General features: G+C 40.6%; 1 protein-coding gene across 1 annotated transcript in view; it reads left to right on the top strand.

Annotated features, from left to right (window-relative positions):
- Positions 1 to 5553: 5553 nt before the first annotated feature.
- The window catches only part of adamts9 (ADAM metallopeptidase with thrombospondin type 1 motif, 9), a 46447-nt gene continuing 38883 nt past the window's right edge, over positions 5554 to 13117 (top strand). The window contains exons 1-8 of the mRNA XM_069511135.1: positions 5554 to 5903; positions 6198 to 6595; positions 8253 to 8415; positions 9931 to 10271; positions 10959 to 11042; positions 11136 to 11260; positions 11549 to 11589; positions 11700 to 11805. Of these exons, the coding sequence (XP_069367236.1) occupies positions 5807 to 5903; positions 6198 to 6595; positions 8253 to 8415; positions 9931 to 10271; positions 10959 to 11042; positions 11136 to 11260; positions 11549 to 11589; positions 11700 to 11805 (1355 nt within the window). The 5' untranslated portion in view covers positions 5554 to 5806. The remainder of the gene's footprint in view (positions 5904 to 6197; positions 6596 to 8252; positions 8416 to 9930; positions 10272 to 10958; positions 11043 to 11135; positions 11261 to 11548; positions 11590 to 11699; positions 11806 to 13117) is intronic.

Genomic DNA, 13117 nt, shown 5'->3' with positions numbered 1-13117 from the left:
AAAGAGTGAGGGCATGTGACAAAGCTTGATGTTTGAACATGTGGGCCCATCTGTGATGATGTGTTGTATTACGTGTGTGCCTGCAGGTCTAACAGAGGTCTCTGGATGTTTACCCAATTACTGCTGTAAGATCAAGATCAAGTTGTCCCATGCTGAAAGACGTAATACGTTTGCAGCCATAGGAATCATATTCTGTCTTCCAGGGAAACATTTACTGCAGGACTCACTCACAATGGGAAGCATTATGCACAGAAACACACTTTACAAGTATTTTGCAACAGATAAGGAAATCTCTTCATAGCAGTAACTGAGAGTTATGTTACAAAATTATCTTAATCAGTGTATCATAGCTAAATGCTGACAACAAAGCAATTCAATTTGTGCTGCTGTGTGGAGAAAAACTGCACTTGGGTAATTAAAGCCAAGACATCTCTTGCAAAAAAGATTTTATTATTTTTTCACAAAAACTGTGAAAACAACTTAATCAAAGACAAAACACGTGGCAAAGGTTACAGTGTAGATAGTCCTGCAGCCCATCAGCTATCATATGATGACAAGTAAGCCTCTGAGGGCAACGGCCAATATTTTAAGACTTAAAGAACATTTTCCATACACTGTTTACAGTCTGACTGTAGTTTCTTTAATTACATGAATCAAATGTTTCTTCACATAAAACACAAACAGTGATACTTTTTGTAGGTGCTATCTTGGATAATCTCTGCTACCTATTTGCTTATGAATAAAGGCAACCAAAGCTTAAATGTGACAGGTCACACCAGAATCCAAAAGACTACCAGCCCCCAAATCTTGTCCCTTGCCCACAGATTGTTCACATGCAGAATGTTTATAGATGCTAATAAACGTTGATAGAGATTACAGTGTAGGCAACATTGTGTGTTAATTGTAATTATTTTCTCTCAGTTTTTTTTAACCATGCCCTCATTTTTGTCTCTGTTTCATTCAAATGCATCTATTGTTTGGGTTATCTATTTTTTTTTCCACACTGAAATGAATGTAATTTCCCTGTCATTGCAAGATTTTTGAAAGCTCCATAATTAAAGTGTATCTCTTTGAAATCCCAGGCTTTGGCTGATTCATTCAAGCTTTCCGCTCCCATATCGGCCTCTGATCTGATCTGGAGGGGAAGTGAAGTTTACTCAACTGATAGCCGCTCGGAACGACGCTGCCTGCGCACAACTCAGGAAGGGTGACTCTGATGACCTCAATGACCATCCAATGAGAACACACACGGACGCACACCCACAGCTGGAGTGACTGCTCCATTGAGAAAGAGTGAAAAAGGTCAGTTCACTGACAAACGTAGCCACACACTGCAGTTTAAAGGTGGAGAAGTCGCCTTTCATTGCCACATGTCAGCACCGACTGCGTGGAGTCAAATGGCCATTCATTGAGAAACCTGAACTAGTTATTCTTAGTTGGAAATGAGGGGTGCCTGTAACAACTGTACAGCAACTATGACAACACATTAAAGAGTAAAATGGTTTACTTAAAATTGTAGTTGCTGCACATCAAAACACAGCTGAGGGGCAATTTCTTCCCTGCTGTTTTTACTCACATGTGATCCCTTTGCTGTGAAAAAAGGTTTTATGGGGAGTTCTGGGAAAAGGGACCATTTATGAATGAAGGGTTGTGTTTAAAGGGGCTTTTTGTTGATGTTTTAGGTTCTACCCGGAGGAAGAGTTTCCAAATAACCAAACAAAAAGGAGCAGAGGAAGAAAACCAGCTCCTGTGCAAAGGTTAGCAGATATGGGAGTTTTACATAGTGAGTGTGTGGGGATCCCTGAGTACTTCATTGCAGCCAGAGCTCTCAAATGCTCTTGTTTCAGTGACCCCCGAGAGCATAACTAATTACTTCCATCATAGTGGAAAATAAGTGCTAACCACTGCAAAATGCAGGGTGGCCCATGGTTGTTTAGAAAATGATGAGGTTGTGTGAACAGCAAAAAGTTGTGATTATATAGAGTTGGTGTGAAATTTATTGAAATCATGTTTCCACTGAAAAATGATTATGACTCAGAACCTCAGGCCTGCACATGTAATGAGCGTAATGACAGAGGCAACACAAGTTTCTGGGCTGGTTTTGCTCTGTAATATTTTCAAAAATGTCCTTTAATTCCTGTAGTTCCTTCAGAAATCACTGACACACATGCTAGGTAGTTTTCTTTCTTTTTTATTGTCTTATAATACATCCTTATAGCAACTTATCATTTGTTTAAAAATAAATATGATAAACATATATAATTTATCATGGAAATAAATGTTGTGTCCTCTCACCTATCAAAAAATGCTATGGCTAGTACCAGCATTAACCAGAAGACTGCCTCAATGTTTTCTACATTTCTCACACTGAGTTTGAGAACAGGTCCAATCTTTAAGCTAACACTCACAATGTGGACATGACATTAGTGTGTTTGCATTGTATCAATTTGTTCATACTGTTCCACTTATTGCAGGTCATGCCAATATGCACTGTTTAGATTTGAATCCTTTGTTGTGTATTTGTTTTTCATAACTTCCTAGCTACCTGCTGCCTTGCATGGTTATACTGAAACAAAGTATGTCTGTTTAGGTCAATCGGATTGATCCAGCTATAGTACAATATTCATCCAAAGTTATTTATCTGTTCACCACTGTCTTCAGTTTTGCTTGAGCAGATTGTATATTCAAGTGTTTGTTTACTGGTGTTTTAAAGAACAGAAGTACATGACTAAAATCTCTTAAAATGTGTTGACAAAAGTTTTAACTTTCAAGCACAGGTGAATTTTATTGATTAAATATGACAAAAATATTACTTGACAATCTTAATAAGACAATAACAATAACAATAGGTTATACTGATAATGCCACTGTTACTTTGATTGTAAGAGACAAACAATATATATATATATATATATATATTTATATATATATATATATATATATATATATATATATATATATATATTGCGGTTTGATGTGTGGGGTTGTTATTAATGTCAATGCTGTAGGAGCAAGTAGGAGCAAGTAATATATATATATATATATATATATATATATAATTGAATTCTAGACCATTATACGTGTATATGTAATAGTTCTGTCAGTGTGTGTCCCATGCTTTTATATCAGTTAATACTTTGCTATCAGCCAACACTGGTGTGGTTACTTGCTGTCTAATGTATGTAGGGGCATCAAGTGTTGTAGTATAGCTTCCGGCCACAAGTGGCAGCACTGGCCACAATACTGCTGAAGAGCACTTTAGTCAGTCAGTGAGAATAAAAACCATCCACAGCCATCTTTGATTTAACAACAGTTGATTCTCATCATGAAAACCTCAACTCTGCACTTTCAGAGTAAATCATGTGGGTTTTAACTTTACACCTGCTTTACATCTTCTTTCTTTCTTCCTATAAATACCTTGGAAAACTACTTACTCTCTGGTGAGTCAGTATTTTCTTATTTAAATAAGATGTGTTTAAAGTAGACATGATGTTTATTTAGCAGGGCTAAGCTAACCATCAATAATGTAGGAAAGAGTTACTAAGCTAAATCCCCTGCTTATCTCTGTTGTCTGTCTACTTTGTAAGTAAGCCTGTTCAAAATGATCCAGTTAACTAAGTTTAACTAAGTGAGTTTGATTGGTTTATGCTGAATGTTTAGCTGCCATGGTGGATGTGGATATTATTTACATTTACATTTACATTTAGGGCATTTAGCAGACGCTTTTGTCCAAAGCGACTTACAATAAGTACATTTGTCACAAGAGAGAAACCACATCACCGTCGATGGGGTAAAATGAAATATAGAAACAATTGTCAAGCCCTCATCTGAGGATTGTAAGTGCTAGTGAAATTTTTTTCAAGTGCTATGATTGAAGTGCCATTATGTGTTTAATGCAACAGCAGAAGTGGAGTCTTCTATTAAGTCGACAAGATGAATGAAATATCATGTTAAAAATACTGATAGATACAAATCTTTGTGTTGAGTTTAAAAACTGAGAGGAACTGACTGACAGACACAAATAAGAAAAACCTATAGTCACACCTGATTGCTAGTGTCGCTGAAGTGAAAAGTTTGCTTTTTTAACAATGTATTCAAAGTTTGCAAGAGTTAAGGACCAGAACTAGCTAACCAGTGAATGTCACATGTTTATAGTAAGTGGTTCATTTCATGCCATAACAATTCTTTGGAGGAAAGGCCTGACTTTCTAGTTCTAATTCATATTTCCAAAATGTGTGCCCTGTTACTATAGTTTAAATCCAGTTCAAACAACTTTATTAATCCCACTGGAGGCAATTCATAGAGCAGAGATTCTCAATTTGTTTCTCAGCCAGGATCCTTTACAAGACAAATATCCCATGTATTTTCACCATGTCAACACAGAAAACACAAATATGATCATTTTAATGGATGAATCTGGAAACTTTTCACAGACCCCCTGGCAGTGTGTCACAGACCTGTATTAGAGCAAAGAAAATCCGTTAGTAGTCCCATTTTGGGTAAATTTGCAGTATTATAGCACTTTTGATAGGCTATACTGATATCAATACCAAAGGGTCGATAATATTGTTATATGATTTATCATTTAGCAACACATAACAATTATATTATATATTAATTTATTTGTTTAAGAACAATTTCTACAATGCGTACTTAGCTGGACATTTTTCTATTAAAACATGATCTTGACAGTTCTCTAGTCGACAGACTATGTAATGGCAGTTTTTTTTTTTTTTAACAGCTCCAACCTGGCAGGTGCTTGTGTTGCACTCTCTACTTATCACTAATCCTGTCATATGTGGTGTGGTGAGTTAATATGAGGAGATTTATTAGTCTACTGGTTGGGACTATTTGGAATATATTACAAAAAGTTAACAGAGTGAGATGTGTGTTCATGTGTGTGTTCATGTGTGTGTGTGTGTGTGTGTGTGTGTGTTTGGGGGGGTTCACATGTATGGAGCACGAGGCAGACTGGATAGCCCGCTCTTTGATCCTCCACATAACTGAGGCACCTACAAAGGCCTCCATACAGCCTGTAGCATTGTCCTGCTGAGGAGACTATAGCTCATATAACCATTACCATGATCCCCCACACAATACATTATACAGCACCTACTTAAGACCTCAGATCACCACTGTATACGGCTGTGCTGCATGCCAGTTTGCATTTTGTCCCTCTGTGATCCCATGAACTTCTAAGTACACAGCCTTGCCCAGATTATCTTGCTTGTGGCCCCAGAGCAGGCATTTCCTATATGGTCCCCACCTCACTGTCATGGTCACACTGAAGTGCACAACCCTCTGAAGCTGAACCTCAAGCTGCGGAAAGTATCGTCAAGAATGCCACATGTATGTATGCACCTCATAAAATCAGTTCTCTGGAACTCTTTATGGTCTTTTGGAGGCACAGAGTGAGGTGAAGCCAGGCACAGATCATATCACATCATCCACTGTGGACATATGTGAGCGACCACCCGTGTCACTACAGTATATACCGGGAGTGGCTTCACTGTAGCACCAGTCTACCTTGTCTGGGTGATCCCGCCCCTAGTTGTGGAGAGAGCTGGTGCACGGCGGAGCTCTATCGCAGTTGACTGTTTGAGCAGCAGCATGCAGGGACTCCGCGGAGCGCTCATGTCCCAGCAGTGCACTTCACCACCGCCCAGAGACCATCTACTCAAGAGCCGGGGATAATAGCGTTGGATGAGGCAGGCGGACCGGAGGCGGAAAGCCCGGAGTGACCTGAGGAATACAGTATTACTACAGGACTGCAGGCTGCCGCACTCCTCTCTGAACGTGGACAATCATGCATGTGCTCTTCTGGGGCTTGGGGTTGCTACTATTCCCTGATTTTTTGAATGTAGTCGCATCTACGGGGAGATTACTTTTGAATTCAAGTACAGGTAAAGTATGTCGTTCTGACAGCCTCCGCACCCCCCCCCCCTCCCTCATGGAGTTCATTTTCTAACAGACGCAGAATGAATGAGTTTTGAACTCAGCCCAGCACATGACTCGCAGCTTTCTGGACACATAAAGTTCACTGACTATCATTTCCTTGCAATGCTGTGGACACTGCTTTACAGGAAAAAAGCGACAGATGACTTAATCCTAATCTTTTGACCATCACATCTGAACTAATGCTCTTTAATTGCTACATAACTGCATCTTAACCCCGTTATTCTGTCTTTATTCCCCAGTAAAAGAGGAGGTGGGCGCCTATGAGATTGCAACACCGCTGCGAGTGAATGAAGCCGGTGACAAGTTTCCAACCAGCGTGCACTTCAAGAGAAAAAGACGAAGTCTGGACGAGAGCACCGGCAACAGCACGGATCACTGGGCCTCGCCAAACATCCACTACAGGATATCTGCTTTCGGACAGAGCTATCACCTCAACCTCACGCTGGACTCGGGATTTATTGCACCTTTCTACACTGTGACAATACTCGGAGTACCCCGAGGGGACAACATAACGGATTTTGCAACAGATGGGGAGGTGGAGGAGGAGGAGAACACGGAGTTAAGGCACTGCTTCTATAAAGGACATGTCAATGCACAAGCAGAGCACGCCGCGGTCATCAGCTTGTGCTCCGGACTGGTGAGTTTTTACGCACGGTTAGAGCAGCCGTGCATGTGATGACTTTACGAGCGGTGTTTTACTTTTCCACCGTGGGTTGTTAGGAAGCCATTACTGCTTAAACAAGGCTTAAAAAGCTGCCTTTCCATTGGCTTATTCTCAACTTTCACAAACTTGTGCGACACCTGTTTTTTCACTGATCGTGCAAATGTTACAAATGACTTCACCATTTAAACAGGCTTATCTACAGATTTGCAACCCTAATGAACCGGATATATTCATATTGTAGACATAATATATTCAATATATAATTAAGTCAAGTATATTTTAAAACAAATAAGGAAAATACCAGAGACTTCATGACTTATTGAGGTCTGAATTTGTGTTAGGATCCTGAGACTACCAAAGACTTCAAGACTTGAGACAACTCTCTAAATAGCTGTGCAGATTTGCAAGGATCCATTGCTTACAGTCAAGTTTAATGAACAGTCTACATCTTGCTCCCATGCCTCTCTCTCACAGTCAGTTACGTCTTTACGTAGTGAGCACAGCGCAAGCATGGGTGGCGCTGACGTCATTACGAGTTTGGTCCCTCTCCCTGGAGTAAAGAAGCATTAATTTTTGGAGCTGAAAAAGTGCACTGTGAGTTTGCACTCTGGTGCAAACCACAGTGCAGTGACGGTTAGGAGAAAAGGGTCAATGTCTTATCAAATGAAAAATCCGATTAAAATGCTTTAAAGTCCTTGCTGCAGGGGAGTCGAGATGAAATTTATAGGCACATTTTCAACAAACAGGCAGTAATGCGGCCGGCCTCAGTTGCATTGTATTTCTGTACAACCTAAGATAATATGACATTCACTTTCTTGTTGTAGGGACAGTTTCCTTTACTCCCAAGTTAATTCAGAGTCCTTTCATTATCCGATGACAGAAATAGTGTCTTGCTCAAGTGGATGTAAGTAGCTGCAGCTTCATCTTGTGCCCCGTTGCTGAATAACAGACCACCCTGCTGCTGCAAATCTTTGTGTATGTAGCCAAACATGATGTTTCTCTGATGATAACTTTAGTCATGCTGTGTTATCAAGGATTGTAAATATGAAGTGTGTTACAGATAATTGTGCCAAACTTGCATCAGCCCCCCCAGAGCTGCCACAACAATTCTCCACAGCTGATGAGCAACAAGCCACATGTGCTTGGCTTGGCATATACCTTATCTAGCACATCATAGACCTCCATATCAGCCATTCACACTACACAGGCCATGTAAAATACATGTAATAAGACTTTCACCTTGCCAAGAACATGCAGTCTCATTGTTTTACCTGATAGGCATCACAGTTCTTACTGTTATCCATTTCCTCCTGATTTGGGACCATTCTTATGTGCATGCAAATTCGCTTATTTCACCTTTTCACAAAAGCCCTCGGCTCCAAGCATTGTTGTTTTCTTTACTCTAATGAGTCGTAAATGAGCCACATTCCACTGTAGTAAAAAATACATGCTTGTTGGTGTGGCATGGCGGCTCACTGATTTTTTAAAAAGATATCTGAGCTGTATATTCCTGTCAGTTCTCTCTATGTTTGCTTATGTTGAGTTCTAAACAAGAATAAGCATTTAAAGAAAACAGATTGGATGGATGAAGACTAAGTGCAGTGCGTTTTTTTTTCTTCCTGCTATCCAGCTTGGCACTTTCAGGTCTCCAGAAGGGGAGTATTTTGTGGAGCCCCTACACAGCTATCAAGGAGAACACTATGAAGAGGAACACACAAAACCTCATATTGTTTACAAGAAGAGTGTACCCAAAAAACAGACATCTGGGGAGAACTCAGCTTGTGACATTTCAGGTACGACGTTACATGATGGGTATGCATGCATGCAATTCACACTCTACAGTTTCTACTCTATTAACACACAAGTGCTTGATGTGCAGCAAGTGTTAGTTCACAATTCACCCAATCAGTGGACATACATTTCTGCTCCAGTCATCACTCTTCCAACCTAACTAGCACACTACTGCTCCTCAAAATAGACCTTGCAGTTTTCATGTTACACGTGGAGCATGAGTGGAGAATTTGTTCTTTATTTGTTTTTATATGCATGCGTTTGGTGACCTTTAAATTAGTTCCCACAGACATAAGCAGGCGTAATCGTTGCATCACCCCGAAGTCTCCACTATCAGTTTCAACAGGAACACATTATGTAATAGTAGCTGAGCTTATTGAGCTATTAAAGTAATTGTACCAGGGCAATGTAGAATCATTTAGTAGCTTATCTGGTTAAAGCTAGCAAAACCTCTCTGTGTGTGTGGACAAGACAACGAATAAAAAGTGTCTTTGCAGAGCTTGAATATTTATTGTAACATCGTAGAAAATGCGGAGTAGTAACAATGCATAAATCTTCTCAGGGATAATTGTAGTTGATTTGAATACCACAATGCACCAATAATGTAATGTGGAATTTTTTCCCATGAGCAGAAATGTTTGAAAATTGAAAGATTGTGGTCAAACCATCTCAGCTCAAATATCGTATGGTAGCTTGCACAGCCCAGTGCCTACAACTGCCGCTCTGCAGTGAGGAAGCTTTCCAACTCTCACACAGGAAAAATCATTTGGAAGTTCACCCTTGTATCATCCCATCTCAGTTTACTGGCTGAACTTCCTGTTGACTCTTATACTTCCTCTGTGATAAGAAAGTTGGGTAGACCCACTGCCATAAACGTGCAGTGTAAATTGTACAATAGCAAAGTGATGCCAGCATGAAACTGTTAAATAATCAAAACTGAGAAAACACGGATGCTTTGCTGGTGGTCCAGAGAGGGGATCTGCATGTGCTTATAAATCAAGTAAAAGAAAAAAAAGACTGGCATTCAGCAGTTCTGTTGCCATGTTTTGATTAAAATCAGACTTAAATCACTTCTGTGTTGAGAAGTTTCGCTGCCCGGTTGTTGCACTGCCTTCTTTTGGTATGTGTGCTCCATTTTTTTATGGCTTGGTGCCAGGTTTACCTAGCCTGAACTCTTTGCCCCCTTCTCTCTTCCCTCTTCTGCAAGGGGGAGAGAGAGAAAAAAAGGAACTCCAGGCCTTGTTCATTTGTCAACCCACTCTTTCAGCAACAATAAACAAAGGAGGGAAAGAGGCAAGAACATATATTAACAATACCCACTTCCAAACAGCCAACTCACCTCATGCATCTCTACATTTGAAGGCATAAACCACAACTTTAGTTTTATTGTAAACACACCCTCATGACAAACATTGATTTATACCTTGTCCATTTTTGTGAGTGAATGTATTTCCCCCTCAACCCTGCATCTTTGTATATTTATACATGCCTTTACTCCCTCTGGCTCCTCTCTCCAGGACACAAACACAGACAAAAGAGGCACAAGCTGAAGCGAAGGCCAGCGGCTGAGGTGAACACTGTGTCCGAAGCAGCCCCAGTGGTCAGCGGCGGTATATTCGGTGATGTGGAGTCGTTGACTTCCAGCCTGATCAGCGATGCTTTACTCAGATCAGAGAGCAGCAGCAGTGCCAGCGCTAGACCATCAAATGATAGCAGCGGTGACTCAGGACCTCACAGGAGATCAAAACGCTTCCTCTCCTACCCGCGCTTTGTTGAAGTAATGCTGGTGGCTGACAGCAAAATGGTGGAGCATCATGGCAGCAACTTGCAGCACTACATGCTCACATTAATGTCCATAGTAAGTCCTGCTCTCTTGAATTGTTTAATTGATGCTAGAAAAGATGGTTTAGCTGGTGGAGGTGGTTGGCTGGGAGATTAAATTGGGCTTCCAAGTGTGTGTGTTCTTGCACATGAACAGAGAGTACCTGTCTATGTGACACATTGGTGTTCTAAATGTACGTACCTGTCCTGCTTTGCTGTTAGTGTTAGAGTTAGTTCGGCAGCCTGTGGAGTTAGGCCACTGGAGGGAAAGGGCAGCCTAGGGCAGGGGTAAACATCACTTTCAAACGGCCAAGGGGAAGAGAGGGCAGCTCGAGGGAGAGTCTGTCTGACAGCTTGATGAATGTTAAAAAATAAGCTCAGGTATGTCACATAGACCGCATACTCGCGGCCACTTCAAATACCAGCTTCTGCAGGCGTTTGAGGCCGGCAATCTTCAGAGGGAGGCTCAAATGACCTATATTCTCTTCTTGGCAAAGGCTGGCCTCTCCGCAGGGGCTTAGGCCATTATCAACTTGATCCTCTAATCAACCAAATTTGCTCCGGCTCCTGCTTTAAACTACGGCAATGATGTCAATGAAAGAGTCAGAAAAAAATACACTGTTACATTTCAGTTGGGTTAACATGATCTAAATAATAACATCATGACTTATCTTCAAAATATGTTCATTAACAGGTTTAAGAGGTGTTGTTTTCCTACTTTCAGGTGTCTTCCATCTACAAGGACCCCAGCATTGGCAACCTGATTAACATTGTGATTGTAAAATTAGTCATAATAAACAATGAGCCGGTAAGAACACAACCATTGCTTTAATCTCCATACTTACCGTGATGCACACAGTTGAATGGCACCTGTCATTACTTTTCTTTGTGTGTTTCTCAGGAGGGTCCAGTCATTTCATTTAATGCACAGACCACTTTAAAGAACTTCTGCATTTGGCAGCAGAGTCAGAACATCCTGGATGACAACCACCATTCCCATCACGACACAGCCATCCTCATCACCAGGTGCAAGAACAATATCAAGAAATGTTTTCCCTGAAAACTTTAATGATAGCATATGTTTAGAACAGGTTTTCAGGTCTTTTTTAATCCATCCTGTGAAACCATTAACATTTTGACAAGTATATCAATTATGATTGTATCAAGTGCTCAGCTCATCAGATGCCTGATGAATGAACCTACAGTTTAAAAATCTACCTAAATGTGGAGAATACCCTGAGGGTTGGTGATGTTTTCTTTTGTATATTGCCATTGAACACGACCATCACATCTCTATCCATGTCTTTGCCTCAGGCAGGACATCTGCAGAGCAAGGGACAAGTGTGACACCTTAGGTAAGAGGATTTTTCTTTAAGAAATAACCACAAACTGATCTTAACTTAATGTATGGATGATGATAATGCTGGTGTGAATGAATAAACTTATACTGATCCTGTTTGCTTAGGACTTGCTGAGTTGGGCACAGTGTGTGATCCATACAGGAGCTGCAGCATCAGCGAGGACAACGGACTCAGCACTGCGTTCACCATCGCCCATGAACTTGGCCACGTGTAAGTACAGCATGTCTCCACTCACTATTTACCTCAAGTACTGTCATCACCCCTCCCAAGTGAAAGTTTTGGCTGCAGTGAGACATGCATAGAGCTTTCTAAGAATCCACAAATGCCTCACCAGCAGATGGAGATCAGAGAAGCTTGAACAGACAACTTACGTACATTCCTCCCTCTTTTCTCAATCATTTCTGATGCTTTTATTTGTATTTTATCACATCTCTCGCTAAGATGTCTAGCCTGCCTTTCATTTTGAGAGGGAACGACAAAAGAGTCTATAATTGAATTCTCAGAACATAAGTAAAACCTGTGATTGCTGACCACTGACCTTCAGCATAACTGCATTATACAAAGCCGTGAGTCCAACCAGAGCTGAGGGGTTTAGCCTGCGATAGTGGCGACTGTTACAGGCTTTAACAGTCCTCATCGTGTCTAACAAATGCTCTTTTTAACCACTAAACAAAATGTAGGACTCTTGAAATCCATGTTTATCCACATCAAGTGATGACATAATGCTTGAAGACTGCTTATTCTCAGAGTCCAGTGTTATGTGGTACCTGTCAGGTGGGGAGCTGAGCGGTCAAAGGGAGGGCTGTGGGCAGTGTGGTGCTGTACCTGTGCACCACCAGCCGGAATCAAATTTGTTCACCCTGCAGGATGCTGAACGCTCCCCTTATTCTCACTGTGTTCTGATTTTTAAGTATCTTTCTCCGCTATATCTATTGTGCACTGTGTATATAATTTAATATAGTGGAAATATGAATTTCAAGTATATAAATGCTTGAATTAAGAAAAACGCAATGCACTTCTTTTTATATATTGTTTATTCAGTAAAAGAAAAGTTTTCATTATACTGGAAACAGAAAGGCTCACATCGGCTGATTTTTATCACTCAATCGGTCAGCTCTAATTTACAACAATGGCCAAGCAAATCAAATGCATTAAGTTAAAAACAGTACAATTGTCATTTGGAGATTTTTTGATATATCATAATCCAGCCAGAAACTATATAGGCATTCATCACTGTAATACCACTGTTACATTTATCTCAGCCAAACTGTGCAGACTTGTGCATTTGTACTGTGTAAACCACAACCAGCAGAATTATTGTGAAGAAAAGTAAAGAAAAGCATCTATTAAACCCTTAGGCTTCTCTCTTAAAGGTTCAGTGTGTAGAATTTAGTGACATCTAGTGGTGAAGTTGCATGTAGCAGCTGAATACCCCTCACCTCTCCCTCCCTTTCCAAACATGAAAGAACCTGTGGTAGCCTTCAGTTGTCATAAAAACTCAGAAATTGTTTAGTTTGACCAG

This window comes from Paralichthys olivaceus, chromosome 2, assembly GCF_024713975.1.
Source record: "Paralichthys olivaceus isolate ysfri-2021 chromosome 2, ASM2471397v2, whole genome shotgun sequence".
Lineage (NCBI taxonomy): Eukaryota > Metazoa > Chordata > Actinopteri > Pleuronectiformes > Paralichthyidae > Paralichthys > Paralichthys olivaceus.
Note: the sequence above shows the minus strand (reverse complement) of the source record. Positions and strands in the feature narration are given on the sequence as shown.